This window comes from Salvia splendens, chromosome 16, assembly GCF_004379255.2.
Source record: "Salvia splendens isolate huo1 chromosome 16, SspV2, whole genome shotgun sequence".
In the NCBI taxonomy this organism is placed as follows: Eukaryota; Viridiplantae; Streptophyta; class Magnoliopsida; order Lamiales; family Lamiaceae; genus Salvia; species Salvia splendens.
The window spans coordinates 21,565,801-21,586,957 of record NC_056047.1 but is presented as its reverse complement, the minus strand read 5'-3'; the positions used below and the strand labels follow the sequence as shown (position 1 = coordinate 21,586,957).

Genomic DNA, 21,157 nt, shown 5'->3' with positions numbered 1-21,157 from the left:
GCTTTGTATCGATCAATAGACCTGTCTGGTCTTCTTTTGATAGTGAACACCCATCTACACCCCACAGTTGCTGCCCCTTTGGGTAGTTTGCTCAGTTCCCATGTTTTATTCTTCAACAGTGCATCCATTTCTACAAGCATTGCATCCCTCCACTGTTTTTCTGCCACGCTTCTTCTGCTGTATAAGGGATTTCTTCTTCCTCATAGAGGGCAGCCTCAAAGGCTCTCGCCATCTTTGTCAGGTTTGCTTGTGCGAAATTTGCGACAGCATACTGACTTCGTCTTCCTATCTTCTCCGGAGAGTATCTTTTTGAACTCCCCGAGTGCTCCGGGGAGGAAGTATGTACCTTCCAGTGCTCTAATCTAGAGCAGTCTCTGTATCAATATGGTTAGGAAGAATGGTTTCTTGAGGAGAATCGGAGGTTACCTCGGATACCGGTTGAGGAGGATCATCGGGTGGTGGTTGAGAGGACTCTGTGGTCAAGACCGTGCTAACCTTTTCTGTTGAGTCCTCGTTGGAGAGATTTGATCGAGGCACAAACCAACTTAGGTAGTCAAAAGTATTTTCTGACTCACTCTCCCCCTGACTACTAAAGTTGGTATGGTAAAAGAATTCTGTTTCCAAAAAATTGCAGTTCATTGTGGTTACGATTTTTCGTGTGTTCGGGTCATAGCATCTATACCCTCGTTGATTAATCCCATAACCCACAAAGACGCATTTGGTGGCACAAGGTGATAATTTGGTTCTCTCGTGTTTTGGGACATGGACATACACTGTACATCCAAAGACTCTAGGCTGAAGGTTCAAGTGTTCAGGAATTTTGGTGAGTTTAGTCAAGGTGTCAAGGGGTGTTTTCTTGTTCAAGATTTTTGTGGGAAGTCGGTTAATAAGAAAGATAGAGGTGGCAACCGCCTCTGGCCAGAAAGATTTAGGGACTTTGGATTCAATCATCAAGGCTCGGGTGATTTCAAGGATGATTCGGTTCTTTCTCTCGGCTACTCCATTCTGTTCGGGGGTATAAGGGCTGGAAGTTTGATGAATGAGGCCTTTTTCGGTAAAGAAGTCAGTCATTTTTTGGTTAACGAATTCTCTGCCATTGTCGGACCGAAGGGTTTTTATAGTGGTATGGAACTGGGTTTGAACAAGTTTAAAGAAAAGAATGAATTTTTCAGGCACTTCAGATTTGTGTTTCAAAAAATATATCCATGTCATTCTAGTGCAATCATCCACAAATATGACAAAGTATCTAAAACTATTCCCCCCAACAACCGGTGCAGGGCCCCAAACATCAGCATGAACAAGGGAAAAAATGGAATTCATACGAGTATTTGTAGGTTTAAACGATTGTCTGTGGCTTTTGGCCAAACCACAAGTCTCACAAGTAAAATCTTTCGGAATAGAAAGTTTAGGAAAAAGTAAACTAAAATAACCAGGGGAGGGGTGTCCCAGCCTTTGGTGCCAAAGCCAAATCTCCCTTTTCGTGGACCCGTGAGCCAGCATCACACTTCCTTGTTGAGCTATCTCGTCCACGTAGTAGAGTCCTTGGCTCTCAGTGCCACGCCCAAGTATCCTCCTCGTCCGAATATCCTGCAAGATACAAAAGTTGGGATGCATCAGCAAGGTACAGTTTAATTCCTTCGTCACATGACTTATAGACATCAATCTTTGGGACAAGGTAGGAACATAAAGTCAATTTGAAAGTCTCAATGTCGGGGATATCTCAATAGTGCCCGCCCCAGCTACAATGATCAATTCCCCACTAGCAGTCTGTATATATGTCTTAGTAACATTACTAAAACTAATAAATCATCCTTATTTGGGGTCATGGTATTAGTGGCCCCGCAATAAAAAAATCCATCTCTTTCACTCTCTCTCAATTTCATTTTTCACAATATATGCAGCGGAAATTCGGTCTAGGGGGTCAAATCGATTTTTAAGGTCAATGGGGCAGATCTGGGTATTTCTAGATATATCGGGGGGCTTTTCATAATAATCCATAAATTGTGGGTCATCATATAAATCATCACAAAGAGGGAGAGGGGTTATGCAAAACATGGGCTCTTTTATATAAATTTCGGAAATTAGGGGGCTGATTTTGTGATAAGTCATAAGCACTAGGGTTAGGGTTGTGAACCCCCAACCCTATACCTCCATTTGATGCGGCGCCGCTTCTCCCTTCGTTCCAATTCCTCCTCCCGGCGAAATTGCCGGTTCCGACGACGCCTCCGCTGGAAGCTTCTGGTTCCCCCCTCTTTCTGCTTCCCTCGTCCATTCGGTGCCTCCCATTTCTCGGGATTCGGCTTTCCCGTCTCATTTCCAATTGTTAAGCCGACCGCCATCTTGGCCCTAGCCGTCTGCCTCTCCTCCGACCAATCGGGGTATCCCACTAGTTGGAAGCACGTCTCTCGCGTGTGCTTCTGCATTCCGCAATGAGAGCACCATAACTTTGACTTGTCCGCCGGTTTGCTTCCCGGGCCGTGTGCGGTGGCTGTCGGTCGTGGGTTCCCTCCCCGATGGGGTTGTTTCTGTCCTTGCGTCGCGAGGCCTTGACCGATTCCTCCAGATGTGGGATCGACTCCTCCGTGGTTGTTTTCAGCGGTGTTGTTGAGGGAACTTGGTGGTCCGATTTTGCGTCGGGCCGCCTCCTTCTTCACCCAGCTGTATGCGGTTAGGGTTGGAACGGTACGGTATACTGCGCCGAAATGGCCATACTGCATACCGTACCGTACCGTGCGGTATGACAAAAAACCATAACTTTACCGTACCGCTTTTATAATTGCGGTATACCGAAAAGTCGATATACATAGGTCGATATACCGCATACCGCATACCGCATACCGTACCGTACCGTACCGCTTTTGGGATTGATTTGGATTTGGTTTTCTCACTTGTTTCTCTGTTTTTTGGTCGAGATTGATATGGGGCGATGATGAAATTTTTCTGAGCCCTAATTCATAACCTGCTCTGAAGCCATGATAAACATAGGTTTTGAGGGAGTTATTTTCATTATTGGTTGAAGAATAGCAAGGATTTACACGCCTCATATAGGCCCTTAGTATCTCCACATATGATAAGCTATTAATTCTATACCTAAATTCTATACAGGGTATTAAAAAGATATCAATCAACCACTAATTATTCCAATCTTGATTGTGTAGCATCTTCCCTTGATTGAGTCGGATCTTTCCTTCCAACAATTATCTTATGCATCAAAGATCAAACATTTGCTCTTTTTTGGACTTGTTTCTTTGTCTCCAAAAATTTCTAAACTCAGATCCCTCTTTGTTCCAGCCAATTTTTGTAAATAGGTTTCTGTAGAACTTACACGAGATTGTGAAGGTTGAGTTACTCCAATCATATTTCCTTTATCCGAATTGATTATGTGGGTTTGTTCAGCTCCTATCTGAGTGGGAATATGGCTATGATGGGGAATGGTTATTTGTCGTGTGGGTGAAACCATGTGGTGGGTAATGGTGAGATTGAGAGTTTCAGAATTTGACTGAGTATTTTTTAAGATTTTGATAATGGTAACCAAGGTGTTTTGGCTGAGAAGGTAATTTAGTTTTTTGTGTAGGGATGGGTTTACTTTGATTTTCCAACAAGGTATTGGTATTTTGGTGTTGGTTTGAGGTAGATAGAGGGTCATGAACTCTTGTCCACATGAGATGAGGTTATTTTGTTTTGAGGTTGCTATCTATTGCTGCTGAATTCCGGTTGGAAGCTTGTTGTGTATCCATGGCAATTTGGTTCCAGCAATATCAATGCAGCTAGCAATCCTTCAAACTAAGATCCTCTTCTTCATGGACAAGTTCTTTCTTGGATTTGAAACTACTCCTAACCTCATTTTCTGGCACTACAAAGATATTCTTCTTTCGCACACACAAACTCCCCAAAACCAAAATCAGCCTGCTTCATTTTCTTTATACTCAACAAATCGGTTCAATTTTTAAAACACTGTTTCAATATTTGATGAGGATAAACATAGCTATAAAATAAAGAGGCTTAATTTGTTAGATAGTTTATTTATACACACTTCTTTATAAATAGATAACTACAAAATAATTTTAGTAGTTGTAATATAATTTTGAAGCGACCATAGGAACGAATTCATTTTCTAGTGTCTCGCGTAAGATAAACCATGCGTATACTTTAAATTAAGAGATTATTTAAAATAATAATAATGAAGTTTGATCAAATTCTAATATGTCAATGAATTTTAAATTGAAATATTAAATCACGAAATTTCAAAAAAAAAATTGTTTTATCCATACACAAATTGACATTTTTTTGTAATGTTATGTCAATATTTCACTAAAATAATACTAGGAAAAATGAGAAAAATAAAGGAATATAACACGCCGTTTGAATAACGTTAAAAGATGACATTTTGTGCATGGATCAGACGATTGAGAAAAATTGAAACTTCGTAATTTAACATTCCAATTACAAAGTTAATAGGTGGACCGAAATTTGACCAAATTTCATGATTTAAATTAGATTTAGTGTTATTTTGAAAATTTAATTCTTATGCAATTATTCTGTTTTGCTCCAGATATAATGTTTAAAAACATTAAACAAAGATGTAGACTCTGTGGCCCAATGGATAAGGCGCTGGTCTACGGAACCAGAGATTCTGGGTTCGATCCCCAGCAGAGTCGATTTTAGCTTAATTTTTTTACAAGTATGTTTTAATGCAAATATGCAATGCCTTAGAAAGATGATGTTTCTTGGAATGGAATTTGGTTTTGGAAGGATTGTTCAAGGTTCATGAATTTTACGAGGCATAGGAGTTGTTCAGGAGATGGACGCGGGCAATGTTGCATCGTCGACTATTATGGTGAAGGCGTTTGTAGGTATCGGTAAGATTAGTTTATGTTGGAATCCGTCGCCAAAGTTTATTTGACAATCGGAAGTAAGTTCGTGATATAACCTACCAACTTTGAAGTCGTCACCTGAAATTTCTCGACTCATGCATAATCGACGAATTTCGCATACGATAACGAAATAAGTAAAGTAGTCTAATCGGCTTCAACGTACACAGTTCATCAACATCATCCCACAACAACCATAATTCTAAGTCTAAGACAACAACACTTGCTACAACATCAAGTTACCTGACACTCAGATCAGATCAGATCAGCTCTCCCAGACGAAGGAGGCGGAGGGCACCAGAAACGATAACTAAACCAAGGAGTTATATCAAACCAACGCGATGCTGCTCTCACCACCAGGTGGTTTCCTGACCCCACCAAAGTAGTCCCTGGACTCAGCCTTGCCGTCTGAAAAGATATCATTCCCGCTCATTTCTTTCAACTTGGCCACGCTCAACGGCTTTTCAGCTGATCCCGGAGGAACGTCTCCCTTGAAAATGTTGTTTCCCGTCAGCTCTGCAAACTTCTGGTCGTGAATTTTCTTGGACGTCTTCACCACTGGTTCGTCTCCAAATAGGATGTTGCTCTGACCTCCTGCAGGCTGCCAGTACACAGTGAAGTGAAATTTTTGGGAGGATACGAAGATTTTGATGGATGGAATGTTAGTATGTTGAAGCTAAAAAGGAACACTCACATTAGAAACTTTGACAGAAGTGCGTAGAGCTCGTGGTGCAGGCTCTCCCATGTCATTGTTCCCCTTTATTCCACTAGCTCGGGCAGACGATCGAGCAGGAGCTTCGGAAGGAGGGCCGAAGATGTCAGTACCACTCAGTTCCTTAGATTTAGCATTCGAGAGCTGCTTCCTGATTCGGCCCTCTGAATCACTTTCTATCGTTCCACTCAGCTCACGTTGCTTTGCCACCTCAGGAACAGTGGTCGGCTTTTTAGGTGAAATCCTCTCTTCTGTGCTGAAGGAAATCTGACTGATACCTATCGCAGCTTGCTAGTATTTAAGCAAGAAAACATATCAAGAAAAACAAGCCAAGTCAGACTACTGATGCATGCCCCGGAAAAAATGGTAACATAAGGGCCTTCGAAGTTCAAATACCTGAACAATGCGGACTGATGTTCGGTTATTGAAATTACCATCAGACGCTCCGGATTCTGTTGAACCATGTTCACTGTCACCTGCAAATATTTTGCTGCCATTCATCTCCTTCAGTTTATAGCCCGAGCAAGGCTTCCTAAAAAGCAACAATATCATAGTAAGGTTAGCCCATCAACAACGAAATAAGGAGTTTTAGCACATTAACATAGCTTTCTGAGGAAAAGCACATTCTAACTGAACAACTACTCGAAGATAAGATTATGTTCACTAGATGCAAACGATAGCTCGATAAGTAAAATATCCCTGCACGAGAAGATTTTGAATTGCTATTCCGCACCAGGCATTTGAGACAAAACAACATGGATAACTTGATTAACCGATGACAAGATTATACATAAATGACGGATGTTCTAGATAGTTGAAGCTCAGAATTGCATTGTGTTCACTAGATGCCGCTGGTTAACAAAATCTTTTTGCACAAAAACGCTTCGAATGCTCATTTCTCAAACCTACCCAAACATTTCAAACATAAATTTGAAAAAGATCATTCCTTTTTTTCAACAGAATCATCTAAATTGGGTAAAAGTCAGAATCTGTTTGATTGTCTAATAAAATTCAATCAACCAATAATTAACTTTTAAATTCAATCAACCAACGCATATTCTTCAATTCAAAAGGAAACATTGAAGCTTTAGTGGCGAAATTACCAAAAACAGAAAGGCAGCAGATCGAATCGCAGTAACTAATTCAGTAATTACTTCTTTTAAACAAAGAGATAAAAGAAAGGAAAAAGTAGGGAAATTACCTTTTGTTAAGATTTTCAGCTTCCTCGTCAGTAATCTGGCCGCCAAACAGCACCTTACCAACTCCGTCGGCAGGCTAGGGCGAAAAAGAAGGGGAAATTGAATGAGTGGAAATAGGGGGGAAATGAAGTAAATTAGGGTGGTACCTGGTTAACACGAGCGGCGGAGGCGGAGGAGGAAACAGTGGGCGACGGAGATTCTGACCAAGTGAGCAGATCTGAAGTAGAAGTGTGAGGCTTCCGAAGAGGTGTAGCTCTCGACATCTCTCTCTCTCTCCCCTCTTTCTAGAGCTTCTCTTTTTTTGAAGATGGAAATCTAAAGAGTACTGTTTAGTAATATCTGGGTTGGTATCGTGAAATTACATATTTACCCTTTACGTTTGAAATTCTGACATACCTAAATATCCATATACGTTATAGATTCTACTTTGGATCCAACGTAATTAAGTAATTAACTATCAATAAATGTCTAAATCTGATTATGAGTTTAAATCATGATTAATGATACATTTGCTTATAGCAAATATGATTTATACAATATCAGTACGAGCATCTACAAGGAGGGAAAAAAATATAAGTATCATTTATTTATTTTTTTCAAAACGAAAATATACATTCTAAAAAGTAGTACTAACAAACTTTAAAGGAAAAATGTATAAGGTAAATTATTTTTTTTAAATAAAAAAATTTCAAAAATAAGAGCATAATATTTTTCCAATACTTTTCTCTTGGATGGAAAATGATTTTTCACGAAAAAAAGACAAATATAGTACTTATAAGATTTTACGTTTTTATTGATGGAGAGGTAAAAATACATGTTTAAAATAAAAAAAATGTATAATGCATTCTTAAATACATTTCTCTTTAGAAAATGATTTCCATAAAAAAAATATGATAGTTATAAGATTATACCTTTCCATTTACCTCTTTTATCTCATATTTTAAAATGGAAAAATTATCTTAGCAACATAGGTGCATAAGTTTATAATCAAATACTTTTGCTAGAGAGAGACAGTGATTAATATCTAGAACTAGAAATTTATTTAATTGAACTTTTTTTAATTCATTATATTGCTGTGTCCGGCAGAGATCCACTTAACTTGGATTATCAAGATGAAATTTCCCATGCCCTCATGAAAAAAAATTGATATAGTAGTACAATTTCATGAGAACAAATAAAAAAATCAAACTTTTTGCTAACATTTCCTAATAAAAATGTTTAATTTCCACATGAAATAGATTTTTTATAAAATGAGTATACTTTTTATAGTAAAACAAAACATCTTAGCTTCATTTAATAAGATTAATTAGTACGGAGTTAGTATATATTTTCAATATATGATCCCAGTCTCAATTAATTTCATCAGCATATTCTTGTGGCCAACCACAACTTTTCACCCCTTGTCTTAGTACTTTTTATAATAAAGTAGATTGGGATTTCTTGTGGTCCACAACATAAAAATTAAAAAATGCAAGCATAAATTATTCAAATAAATTTAGCATGATTTCGATTTCAAGATCGTTTCAAATTAAAAAATTAATAATTAGAAATACGAATGATACCATCTTTATTAGGGCTGGTTATTCGGTCGGTTAACCGACCCTAAAATTCCGTCAAAAAACTAACCGGAATCGACCCGATCTCAAGTTCGGTTACTTAATTAACCGATTCGGTTAGAACCGGATGGTTATCGGTTATAACCGAACTAACTGAATTGCTTAAAACAATACACCAAATTCTTCTATTTTGACAAAGTTTTAAAGTAAATTACAATTTCTTCTATTATTAATTAAAAATATAATTATTATTAAAATAATTTATGGTTTTAACTTTTCGTCTACTTTTTCATTATTATTATTATTATTATTTACAAGTAATACATAAATTGTTTAGGCACTTTAAAAGACTTTAATTTTACATGATCTATAATTTAAAAACTTTTCTCCAATAATAAGTGAAGGGTTATTCTATTTTTGAAATAGTAATGCTTAACCATTTTATTGACTTTGAGATATAAATTTATAAGTATAATACTATAATTGATAGTGACACAAATTAAAATGGACTTTTTTAACATTGCAATATGAGACTTTGATAAAATTTAGATATAAATTACAATTTCTTCTATTGTGACAAAGTTTGAAAGTAAATTATAATTTCTTCTAGTATTAAATAAACATATAATTGAAATTAAAATTGAATTTAATTCGGTTATCGGTTATAACCGACCGGTTATCGGTATAACCGACTTGGAGCAAAACATAAAATCAGCACCGAACCAATAACCGATACTTTTTATAGTTAAATTATTAATGCTAGTAGATAGTGACCCATATCATTATTAGTGTTTAATGATGGACCTTATTGACATAAGGTATAAAAAAATTGATGTATTATGGGTAACAAATTAATAAATGGATATGAAATATTTTTATAGAATAAAAGAAAAAGGAAAGTAACTCTATTTTTTTTGGAATAGGGACAGTATTGATGCTTGCACGAATAAGCACGATGCTCAGATATCATGGATTAGTTACTCCTATTTGAAAATAGAAATTAAAAGAGTGAGCTCTAAATTGAATTTTTGATGTTGTCTTCATCGAAAATTTTGAAAAACGACTATTTTTGTTTTTTTGTATACTGTAACGCTACGTGGCAGGTACCAAATATATAAATAGATTCTCGCAGATATTTAATCATGGGGTTTGACTATTTTAAGGTTGACTCTTTGGTTAGTAGAATTAAAGAGTGTTTAACAATAATATTAGCGTTTTTATATTATTATTATTACTACGAATTTTAGTTTCTATGTAGAACTTCAAAAAAAATACTCCTACACCTCCACCAGCTAAAATATTTCAACAGGCATTTGGATCAATTTATTAACATGAAGCAGTTTGTGATCCTTGGTTGGAAGTTTCCTCTTTGTGCATTTAATTCCAAAAATAGAGTTATTGCAAGTGTCAACAGAAATCAATTATAAAAAACAAATATTATGATATGTATTTAGATCATTTTAAATGTTCACGGCATTTGAGTGCTGTTATTTTCTCATTTCCTTAAATGAGGTGACATCTTTATTGTGTGATTGTAATTGATCAAATAGCTGAAATGGTGAATTGGTTTGATGGAAATTGATCACTTAAATTATTTTCACTTGATTGTATCTAAACATTGTGGTTTTTGGGACCATTGAATTTATTTTACACCAATAGATATTAAAGTTTCCACCACCCACATTTATATGATCTAGACTATGGGTTAGGCTCTCAACTTGTGAAAAAAAAATTCAAATAGAATTGACTTTTTAAACCATTTAAATAGGTCAAAGGATTAACAGAAAGAACGTTCTCTAAGTTTTCTGCATTGTGCAGTCTCGGCTTTTATCATGATCGGAGGTTCATACGTTTGGACGATCATTTTAAAATTTTAAACTAGTGGTAGAAGACCCGTTAAGCTTCACAATGACCGTAAAAAATTGAATTTGAACTATTAGATCTTCAGTTATTAATTTTTGAACGTGACTGCAGTTTCTTAATATATTTATTTCATTTGTTTTGAAGTTATGTTAATTATCTAGTATCTTCGTTGTGTTGTTAATGACTAGATATTACTGTAAACTTTTTGGTTGTATTCTCTCTTTGGTAATAGTGAATTTGGTATATCGGTGGATCTCGTGATTTTTATCTATTCTCGTTGAAAAGAGTTTTCCACATAAAATATCAGTCTTAATATATTTTCTGTTATTGCTTCTCATTATCATATTATTGATTTGTCTACATTAGGTGCTAGTATACTGTGCCCTTAACATATTCTTACAAAATGGGGATGGTTTGTTTATCCACGTGCTTAGAGTTAGCTCACTTCACTTCCTCCAACAAAGACAAAATCCACGTGAGGTAGATATATTGGCCAAAACTCTATTTATAGGATTCCGCATATACTCCCCTCATCCCATAAAAATTGTCATTGTTTTCCATTTCGGTCCGTCCCACAATAATTATCCCACTTTATTTTTTTACCATAAATGGTAAGGTACCACATTCCACTAACTCATTTCACTCTCATTTTATTATAAAATCAATATAAAAAGTGGGTCCCACATTCCACTAACTTTTTCAACCAATTTTTTTTACATTTCTTAAAATCCGTGCCCATAATAAGAGTGATAATTATTGTGGGATGGAGGGAGTATTATTTTAGTTTGTAATGCGAAGTATGTGGATAGTTGAGAGTCTTGAGACCTCTCTAATCTTACGTGTAATTATAGTGGACCATTGGATTCGCCTGATGCAAATTCAGCGGGCCATTTTGCCTCTTATGTCTTTTGATATGCTTCGTAAATGGACGACTCGCGACAGACAAGTAACATGAATTCGAGTCGATTTCGGATTTCTACCTATTTAAGGGCCTCAAACACGACTCTGAACACACACATTCACGCCCCAAGCATTATAACTTCTTCCCATAGTAAGAGGAAGACACCCAGAAGACTTTAATGAATGAATTGAAGACTCTCATCCATCCATCTCTTCTCCTTGACATACATTCTCCTTCTTATTCATGTTTTTATTGATTTATACTAAATACTTTGCTAGAATTCTTATGAATATGAGTATCTAAAAATCTTCATAAGCTAAGACTACGAATTTATGTTTTAATTTATACAACTAAACCATTTTACCTGGCTCTTCTGATCTTTTGCTTCAATCAAATCCATAAATATTTACTATTATATAGTTAGAAAACAAACCTTATTTTGTCGTCTGGCACCTAACATCTTGTTTTTAGCAAAAATTGATACTCCTAGAATAAAAAAAATACCGAAATAAATTTTGAAACGAACTGGATTAATTAAGGCAAAGGCCCAATAGCCTTTGAAGGTGACATTAAAGAATCAACAGCTTGTAGGTCCAATTGAGCAAAATTCTCTCTTCTACCAAGCCCTTTACCTCGGCCCTTTTTACCATATTTTCTCTACTATTGAGAGACAAGAGCCATAATCATAATCATTATACAAATGTCTAAGATTTTGTCTAAACGTCCTGCAACCTTAGATGAGGATATATGTGAATATAAATAATTTAGAAAATTTTGTAATATAATAATATAACTAATAAACAATTCAATTTATTTGCAACAGAATTAGCTTTTCATTAATTAGTAGATTCTCATGTGTTTGGTTTCTCATAGGAATATGATATAATAGGGGATCTATTATAGTATTGGAGTACATTCTGAGAAATTAAATAAGATCTCTTTTGTGTGGTTTGGCAGATTTATGATTATATTTCTTAAATAAGCAGGCACCATAAACCTATGGATATATTGGGCTATCGGCCCATTTGTATGAAACTCTTTTTCCATACAATAAAGTTTAATAATAAAATTTAAATTTTCATCTTCTTTTTTGGCTTGTTACTTAGTTTCTTAGTTTAAACTTTATTTTAAGCTTGTTGGATGTTCTTGGGCTTATTTGCATCTTCATATGATCGTTTAGGTTTGCAGCTTTTGAGTTTGTGTTTTTATGGCATAATTAGGTAGTTAGTTTTTAGTTGTTTATGTTCGTATTTTAATTTCTTCACCTCCAATTAAGACTGGCGACATCACCAAACCTATTAAGTGTAACAATGCATAAGGAATGCTATCGTTCCTCATGGGATCGACATCCACATTTTCCATGCATATTAGTAGTATTTTGGAAAGTGGAAACATAAAGAATCTTGTTGACGAAAAAAAAGAACTAAGTGCAAATCTCACATCTTCAATCTAGTGGATTTATGACATTTCTATTATCTTATTTATTAAAATATACAAACATTTCTATTATTGTAACATTTTCCTTTATCTATTGTTCATGACCAAGAAGTTTGGCGTACCTACAGATGTGATAGACCAGATCAAAGCCACGCCGATCGAGTTGGGGGCGAAGGATGTGAGGCGGTGGAGTCTGACTAGCCATGGCGAGTTCTCTGTGACCTCAGCCTGGGAAAGCATCCGGACTAGATTGCCGAAGAGGGAGATTTTTGGGCTTATCTGGAACCAAGGGTTGACACCTACCATCTCGGTGTTCATTTGGAGGTTGTTATTTGGTAGGTTGCTGGTGGATGAGAAGTTGCAGACGAGGGGGATTGAGTTAGCGTCTAGATGTCAGTGTTGTCGGTCTCCTTCAGTCGAGTCTCTTAGTCATGTCTTTTTCTTGAGTCAATCGGCTTTTTCTGCATGGGAGTATTTCGATGCCTGGTTTCGAGCACTGATATTGCACTTAGACTAGGTCGCTGGCGGAGGTCCTCTTTCCAGAGGGCTCCTGCCTTACATATTAGTTTTCTTGTTCCCTGCTTGATTGCTTGGTTTCTTTGGACGGAGAGGAATGGCTGCAAGCATGGCGGTCGTCCTTTTTGTCACTCTCATGTTATTTGGCAGGTCACTCACCACCTGCACGTGCTTGTCTGGGCCGGCAAGATCACCCCGACCCACTGGAGGGGATGCTCGCCGTTGGTTGATTTCATGCCTTTCTCCCCCAGGCAGCGTGTTCTGCGGTCACTCATGGTCCTATGGCATCCCCCTGATGCCCCTTGGGTGAAGCTAAACACTGACGGTGCCTTCTCTTCCTCAACAATGGAGGCGGGGGAGGGAGGATTGGTTCGAGGCTCTGATGGAGGACTTTTGCGTGCCTTCTGTGCTCCAATAGCCGCATCATCGAGCTTTGAGGCGAAGCTGTTGGCTCTGATTCGGGGGTTCGAGATGGCTATGGAGCTTTCGACACACATCTGGATTGAGCTTGACTCAGCGGCTCTGGTTACCTTGTTGTCATCTAGACAGCTTGGCGCTGCGGATTTCAGATATCACATGGCTTTGATCCGGAGTATGACTTCTCAGCGACATGTTCGGTTCTCACACATCTACAGAGAAGGGAACCGAGCTGCTGACTTTCTTGCAGGTAGGGGGTTCAGACCCCTGCCCTTACTTACTATGATCCAATCTCTGCACCTCGGTATCTGAAGGCACTGGTTAGGATGGACCAGCTGGGATATCCTAACTTCCGTTTCCGACGTAGAGATGTGGGTTGATCTAGCTTTTTTGGTGGCTGGTTTTGATAATTTTTCGTTTCTCCCTCGTATATATATAGTCAGTTTTTTTCCACTTGATAGTACGGAGGATCTCGACTTGTGGGACCTCTACTTGGCTTCTTCATGTTCTTGTTTAGATCCTAGTCACTTTTGGGCTAAGATCATGTTGTTAGAACATTTTATCTTGATATTATTTATGGGTTGGAGGTCTGCCTAAACCTCCCGCCCACAAAGGGCGTTCTTGATTAAAAAAACATTTTCCTTTATATTAGTGAAACATCATACGCATTAAGTAGTGTAATTTGATGTGTAGTGTGAACTGAAAGAAAGAAAACTAGAATAAGAAAGTTAGAATAGTCATAATAATAGACAGGCCAAAAATAGGTGTTAGGAGTGTGCAGCAGCAGCACATTAATTTTCTTAAAAATAGTATTAAATGTTACACAAAATTGGATCCAAAGCTGTCGGCACCGACGCAACTATGTAGTAGTGGAGTATAAGTTTTTATCCCTAAATTTAGGTTTTCGTTTTATGAATTTTTAAATAAAAATTTATCATCTGGCTCACTACAAGTATAAACTAAGTACTCCATGTTCTATTCAATATTTATCCCACTTTAACAGAATACGAACTTTAAGAAATAAAAAAATATTAGTTGAAAATTTTAGTGAAATATCGATTTACTTTTATATATTAGTATTGTAATAAAATATGAATAAAATGAATTAGTGGCAGGTAGAATCTATTATAAAAAAAGTAAAATTGTAGTTAAACAATTAATAAAAAATGAACCAAAATGGAAAAATTGAGACACAGAGAGGCCGAATGAAGTATTATTTTGCTAGATATACTAATATTTTCACTAAAAAATCAATAAAACTACCGCATTTATAATAGATAGTTCAACCATGTTATATAAGTACAAAATGATTTTTATTTGTACATCAGATTTGATCCTAATTAAGTTTACCATGAATATATGTAAATTAATAAACAATCTGATATTCATCATTGTGTTGTGTGCCAATATAAGTTACTGGGGATTAAATTGCCAAAAAGTGTTGAATTTTACTTGAAAAACATTCTACTCCATAATTTTGAATGTGACTTCGCATCTAAGTAGAGACAGCCAGACAAAGAGAATCTCGCTCCCATTTGGAAACTCACAACAATAATTAAACTCCTCACTAAAATCGGTCACCAAAACTCTCCATCAAAGATCAAAACCAATTCTTAAACCAACACAAAAAGATTAACTCCAATGAAATTCTTTCTTATAAATAACAATTAGCCACAATAAATTACACTTGTTTGAATATGATTATAAATTCTCAATAACCAAACGGTGACTGCCTTTGAGTATAAAGCAACTTTAAATCCTTGCGTCCGCTGTCAGCATGGGAAATAATTATTGGGCCCGCTGATGGATACCCTCGGCAATTAAAAAAAACACTCAACTCTTCTTCCCCTCCTCACCACCCTCTTGCAAATAGGCCTTTTTCCTCCTATCAAGCCTCCCCAGCAAACAAATCACAACGAAACACGTTGCGTAAACTGTGTGCACCTTCCAGCTGGCCCTCGGCGGCTGGCGCAGCACGGCCCGGTGGAACACCGCGGTGTAGTAATGCAAGCCCACCGCGAGCCCCACCGCCGTCTGCACCAGCGCCAGTGCCCTCGCCGCGGCGCCGCTCTCTGTCGAGAACACCAGCACGAGGTACATGATCAGCAGCAGCAGGTACAACACGTACCCTAGGGTTTGGAAAACCTGCACCGCCACGTAGGCCGACTGCGCCGCTGCGTAGAAGAGCTTCAAGGGCTCCAAATTGGTGATCAGGGCGGATAAGGAGAGGATTGAGAAGTAGATGGAGAGGTAGATTTGGATGAAGAGGATGAGTTTTTGGAGGGAGAAGTAGGCGGTGATCTTGGTGAAGAGGAGGGAGACGAGGATTAGAGGGATGGTGATGAATGCGAAGGAGATGAAGGAGGCGGCGATGGAGGCGTAGCGGCTTCCGACGTAGGGCTTGAAGTTGTTTGTGAATTGGGAGTTGTATTTGGTGAGGAATGTTTCTTGGAATTTTGATGGGAGGTCTGTGAATTCTGAGACGAGGTCTTCTTCTTCCGGCTCTTCTGGAGCTTTCTGGTGGTGGGTTTTGGATAAAGTTTTGATCTTGGGTTGGTCTGAGGGTTTCTTGATCTGGGGTTTGGGTAAAGGTTTGATCTTGGATTGGTCTGAGGGTTTCTTGATCTTGGGTTTGGGGGTTGTGGGTGGTGAAGGGGTGGTTTTGGTGGTCTTGTTCTTGGGGGGGGTTGGGAGTGATTTGATGAGTTTTGTTTGGTTCTTGGTGATCACCTCAAAGGCTGAGTCTTTGGCTTGGTTTTTGGGGAGTTTGGTTTGGTTTTTGGGGGAAGGGTTTGGGGTTTTGGGGAGTTTGGTTTGGTTCTTGGGTGAATTTGAGGTAGATGGTTTGATGAGTTTGGAATGGTTTTTGGTGGTTTTCTTGGTGATGATTGGCTGATCATGGTGATGATCATCTTCTTCTAACTGAAGGAGCAATCTTGATCTGCTAAAAAGGTGGTGATTTTGAGATTGAGCTGTGGAAATCAATGTTGAAGTGATGAAAACTAGGAATAGACACAGATTTAGCAGCTTCTTCATTTGGCTGAAATTCTCTTGAACTGGGGCCATTTTCTCTCTCTTCTCTCTCCCACTGGGGAGTGAGATCTAACAGAAGAGGAGAGAGAAGATAAAAGTGAGTGAGAGAGAGTGATGATATATGGGAAGTGGTATGTGAAATAAATGTGGTGGGAAAGAAGGAAACTTTAATGGCAAGAAGAGAGCAGTTGAGATCACCTCACATGGTGCAACAGTAGTGAAACCACACTTATTAAGGCTCTACATCTAAATGATAGGAAAGGAGGATTATTATTCAATCAATTAGATGTTTATTAGTTATATACTATTTGCACAATCTCTCCTTGGATTCTCATAAAATTCAAACATGGATTGTCTCACATAGGAATCTAGCTTTTCATTGGTAAGTAGAATTTAATTTGCATTATAGTATTCTTGTGGAATTATTATTATACTAGTTCATAATTTAAAGTCACATTGGACTCAATTTGAATTTTAATAAATATGTAAAAAATAAAATAAAAAAAGTTAATAGAATGTGAATTATATTTTTATATTACCGTAATTAATTATGAAAAGTGAGACTCACTGCCAAAAATAGAAAAAGAAAATATAGACATTATTTGATAGACTGAACAAAATAAAACCTTCATTTATGATATTTAAAGACAGTTCAAAATATATAGTCCTGAGCTTTCAAAATAAAAAGATTAACTAAATAAGAGAAAATTAAGTATAAACATCACATTTAGTCAAAAGCAAGTCCATTTAATAATAGTTCTCAAATTGTCATTTTATAATAATAAAATTAAAATGATCTTAAATTTAATAATGCATGGGATCTCTGTCCCACTTGTGATACCCTTCTTCTTTTTCTTGTTTTAAATTATTTTCTTTTTCAAGATTCTTCTTTACATCTTTGTCAATCCATATCAATATCATACTCTCACATTGAATTATAATAATGAACACATTGATGATCCGATTTATTTTACTTACATAAAATGAGCTTTATGTTAATGATATGAATATTATACACAAAAATACCTTTTTTTTGCCCCGGGGAAAGATAGATCTACTTTAATGTTTCAAAATGCTTGAGAATTTCAATGACTTTAGGAACAAAGAGAAAAAAAAAGACTTTAGAATGAACATGGAAATTATTAAAGATGGGGTCACATAAGCTATTTCACTTATTTGGACTAGCAAGAGTATGAGTCAATTTACTAAGAGTGGCTAGTGTCAAAATTGAATCTAATTAATTCACAATTACTGCCCATATTTTGATATTCATAATTATGTTATTTAATATGAATTCAGATTTAGATCTAGATATATGTTGAGATAGTGTCACACGAAACTCTACTGTAATTTTTATGACAATATTTTTTACCGAAGGCCCCACTCAAATATTAAAGGCATATACTTTCAATTAATTTGTGATTTTGGATCTTACAAATAGACAGTTTGGTAAAACAATGCCTTTTTCATTAATTATAATTGGAATCATTTATATTATTATATGCATGTACCAAGAAGAGGTTTATAATTTGGACCAACAAATCAAGTATAATTAATCAATGTACACAACAATCAAATTTAAATTCTAGTGAACTAAACTAAATATAAGATCTATTTATTAATCAATGTCACTATGAAATTTATAAATAGTAGATCTATGTGCTCTAACAAAAATAGTTAACATAGTTGCTTCACACAGATCCATATTGATAATGTCTCCAGTATAAAATTGATTGCATTTCACATTGCATAGAATACCCTCTTCAACATTTAAATTTGTCTAAATTATTCATGTTTCCGATTTATTCTTGAAAGACAGTAGTCTATTTTTGTGTGGTGGGTGGGCTCAAGTCGAATCATTTGTGTGCCACATGCTATGTTTTCTCCAACATTTATGCGTCGAAAGTGTGTCCCGTTATATACGTATCTGTTGTGACAGATAGGGCAACTGTGTAATCGACAAACGAAAGAACGTAAAGTGACATAGACTTTACGTGGTTCGCCAATTAGCTACATCCACGGGCAAGAACGGAGAACAAATTGTATTATGACTGCAGTTACAGATTTCAGATCTAAGATCACGATCACAGAATTATGTGCTCTACTCACATATAAATAGGCACACATGAGATCCTATCCTAATTTGGAAACATAATCCTATCCCAATTAGGAAACATAATCATATCCCAATTAGGAAACAAATTCAAGACATACTAACAAATCTCCACATTGACTTGAATCCTCCTTCCAAATGCATCATCATAATACCAAACAAACAAACTTCTTCATCCTTACCTCAAATTTGCCCTCCACAGGCAACTAACAGCTCATGACATCAACATTACGCAAATCCAGCAAAATTTTATTCAAATTTCCAGATGATCCCAAAGGGGCATACCTTCCTGCATGCGTAATCGAAACAAACATTGCTTCAGGAGCAACTTGTTGGTTAGAGACTTCGTCATGTATAGACTCTCCAACTTCGTCCAAAGGGCAGCAGCAGTCTCCTGATCAGCAACTTCGATGATAACATCGTCAGACAGGCACAACATGATGGTCGAGTGAGCCTTTTCGTCTAAGGTTGTCCACTCCTCATCATCCTCCATTGCCTTCTTTGTTTTGAGCGGCGCCCACAAACCCTGCTGCTTCAGCAGGGATCGCATCTTGATTTGCCATAAGCCAAAACTATTTCTCCCGATGAATTTGTCGACCTTCACGTTCAGAGCAGACATCTTGATCGATTAACACAGAAACCCTAACAGATGCAGAATTCAAAACCCTAGTCCGAAAACCAGGCTCTGATACTAGTTTGTTGTGACAAATAGGGAAATTGTGCAATCGACAAACGAAATAACGTAAAGAGACACAGAATTCACGTGGTTCGCCAATTGGCTACATCAACGGGCAAGAACGGAGAACAAATTGTATTATGACTGCAGTTACAGATTTCAGATCTAAGATCACGATCACAGAATTATGTGCTATACTCACATATAAATAGGCACACATGAGATCCTATCCTAATTCGGAAACATAATCCTATCCCAATTAGGAAACATAATCATATCCCAATTAGGAAACAAATTCAAAGCATACTTACAATATCCATAATTTATTTTTCTCCTAAGCAATTGTAATACGTAATAATTATTTAGGAATCTCAAATTTCTGATATAAATATAAAGGAGTTGGGTTAATTGAGGAGGACCTAGCCCTAATCTTTAGGATAATAGTAGTATATAGACTATAGTAACATATAATTCTGTCGATATAAATAAATCCTGTAAGAATTATTTAGATTCCCACGGTTCACTGACCAATACCTCTTTTATCAAAATTTTCTCTTTAGTTTTTTTAATGTAATTTAGATCATTAATAAGAGTTTTTGCATAATACCATTTGGATAATTTTTTAAAACAAAATAGAAAAAAAACATTAAAATATTCAATTCACTATGGGCGCCCAACCCCCCTTTGGCTTCCATGTACGTAGTTCCACCATTGACCATATATATATACCTTACATAATATAAACTTTTACCGAAGACTATAAAATGTCAAATATTATTAAAATATACTTTGAAGACTGGCAGAGATTTTTATGCGATATTGGCATGATTTGGATGCTCGAGAGAAAAACTCATATAGAGAATGAGGGAAAACAACTCAGAAAACTCTAGTTTAGGGAGAGAGTGTGAAAGGATAAATTTGAACACCAATGGCCGAAGAGTCCCTGTAAGTATGCTTCGTCTCTGAGACTCGAACAAAAAAACGTAGAGCCCCATCGGATCGGATCGGATCGGATCGGATCGAATCATCGGAGCTAGGCAAGCCATAAATAGGTAAGGGTAACGGGTTTGGTTTATTGTACTGAGATTAACGGGCCACACAAACATAGTTTGGTCTGTCTTAAAAAAATACACTAGTTATGTTATTTTGGATCGTCCTCTCAAATTAGACCAAGTCTAAATATAGAAAGTTTTCAACAAATAATAACCATACACATCATTTAAATATAGACCCCACAATCCATTAACACTCATTCCACTACCTTTTCATCTCTTTCTTACTTTTTCCCATCTTTCTCTAAGAGCATCTCCAAGAGGGTAATGTATATAGAAAATGTATATTTTCTATTTACCTTATCAAAAAGGGAAATATGCCGTTTTAAAAAATAACACATTTCAAAGGGAAAATGTATATAGAAAGGTAAATTATTTCTAAAATTAAAAAAAAATAGTACAAGATGCATTCCAAAACATAAAAGTATAATACCTTCTCAAATACATTCCTCCTAAAGAATGATTATTCATGAAAAGAAGGTAAATATGGTAGTTATAAGATTTTAGCTCTCCATTGATAGAGAGGTATAGATACCTCTTCAAAATGGGTTAAGGTATAATACCTTCTTAAATACATTTTCCTTTTTGGAAAATGATTTCTCATGAAAAGAAGACAAATATGGTACTTATAAGACTTTACATCTCAATTTATATCTCCTCTTAGAAATGCTCTAACTTTATCAGTTGCACATTAAATTCCGTGTCATTTATAAGTTTTCTATTTTCTTAGAATGAGAGAAGTATATTACTATCTAGTAGTATCTACATCCTCCGTCTACAAAAAATAGTCTCATTTGTGGACGACACATAT

The 21,157-nt window shown here is 36.4% G+C and overlaps 2 protein-coding genes and 1 non-coding gene across 3 annotated transcripts; 1 reads left to right on the top strand and 2 right to left on the bottom strand.

Moving 5' to 3' along the window:
• Positions 1–4,585: 4,585 nt before the first annotated feature.
• On the top strand, positions 4,586–4,658 carry TRNAR-ACG. Its single transcript has one exon. It is a non-coding gene; the product is annotated as a tRNA-Arg (tRNA).
• A 334-nt stretch (positions 4,659–4,992) lies between these two features.
• On the bottom strand, positions 4,993–7,089 carry LOC121772597. Its single transcript, XM_042169761.1, has 5 exons — positions 6,929–7,089; positions 6,785–6,858; positions 5,980–6,115; positions 5,566–5,874; positions 4,993–5,472 (listed from the first exon to the last, which is right to left on the bottom strand). The coding sequence occupies exons 1-5, from the start codon at positions 7,043–7,045 to the stop codon at positions 5,200–5,202; spliced, it is 909 nt and encodes a 302-aa protein (XP_042025695.1). The 5' UTR covers positions 7,046–7,089; the 3' UTR covers positions 4,993–5,199.
• Positions 7,090–15,104: 8,015 nt separating this feature from the next.
• Positions 15,105–16,794, bottom strand: LOC121772347. Its single transcript, XM_042169410.1, has one exon. It carries the CDS (start codon positions 16,536–16,538, stop codon positions 15,306–15,308), a length of 1,233 nt encoding a protein of 410 aa, XP_042025344.1. The 5' UTR covers positions 16,539–16,794; the 3' UTR covers positions 15,105–15,305.
• Between the last annotated feature and the right edge of the window lie 4,363 nt (positions 16,795–21,157).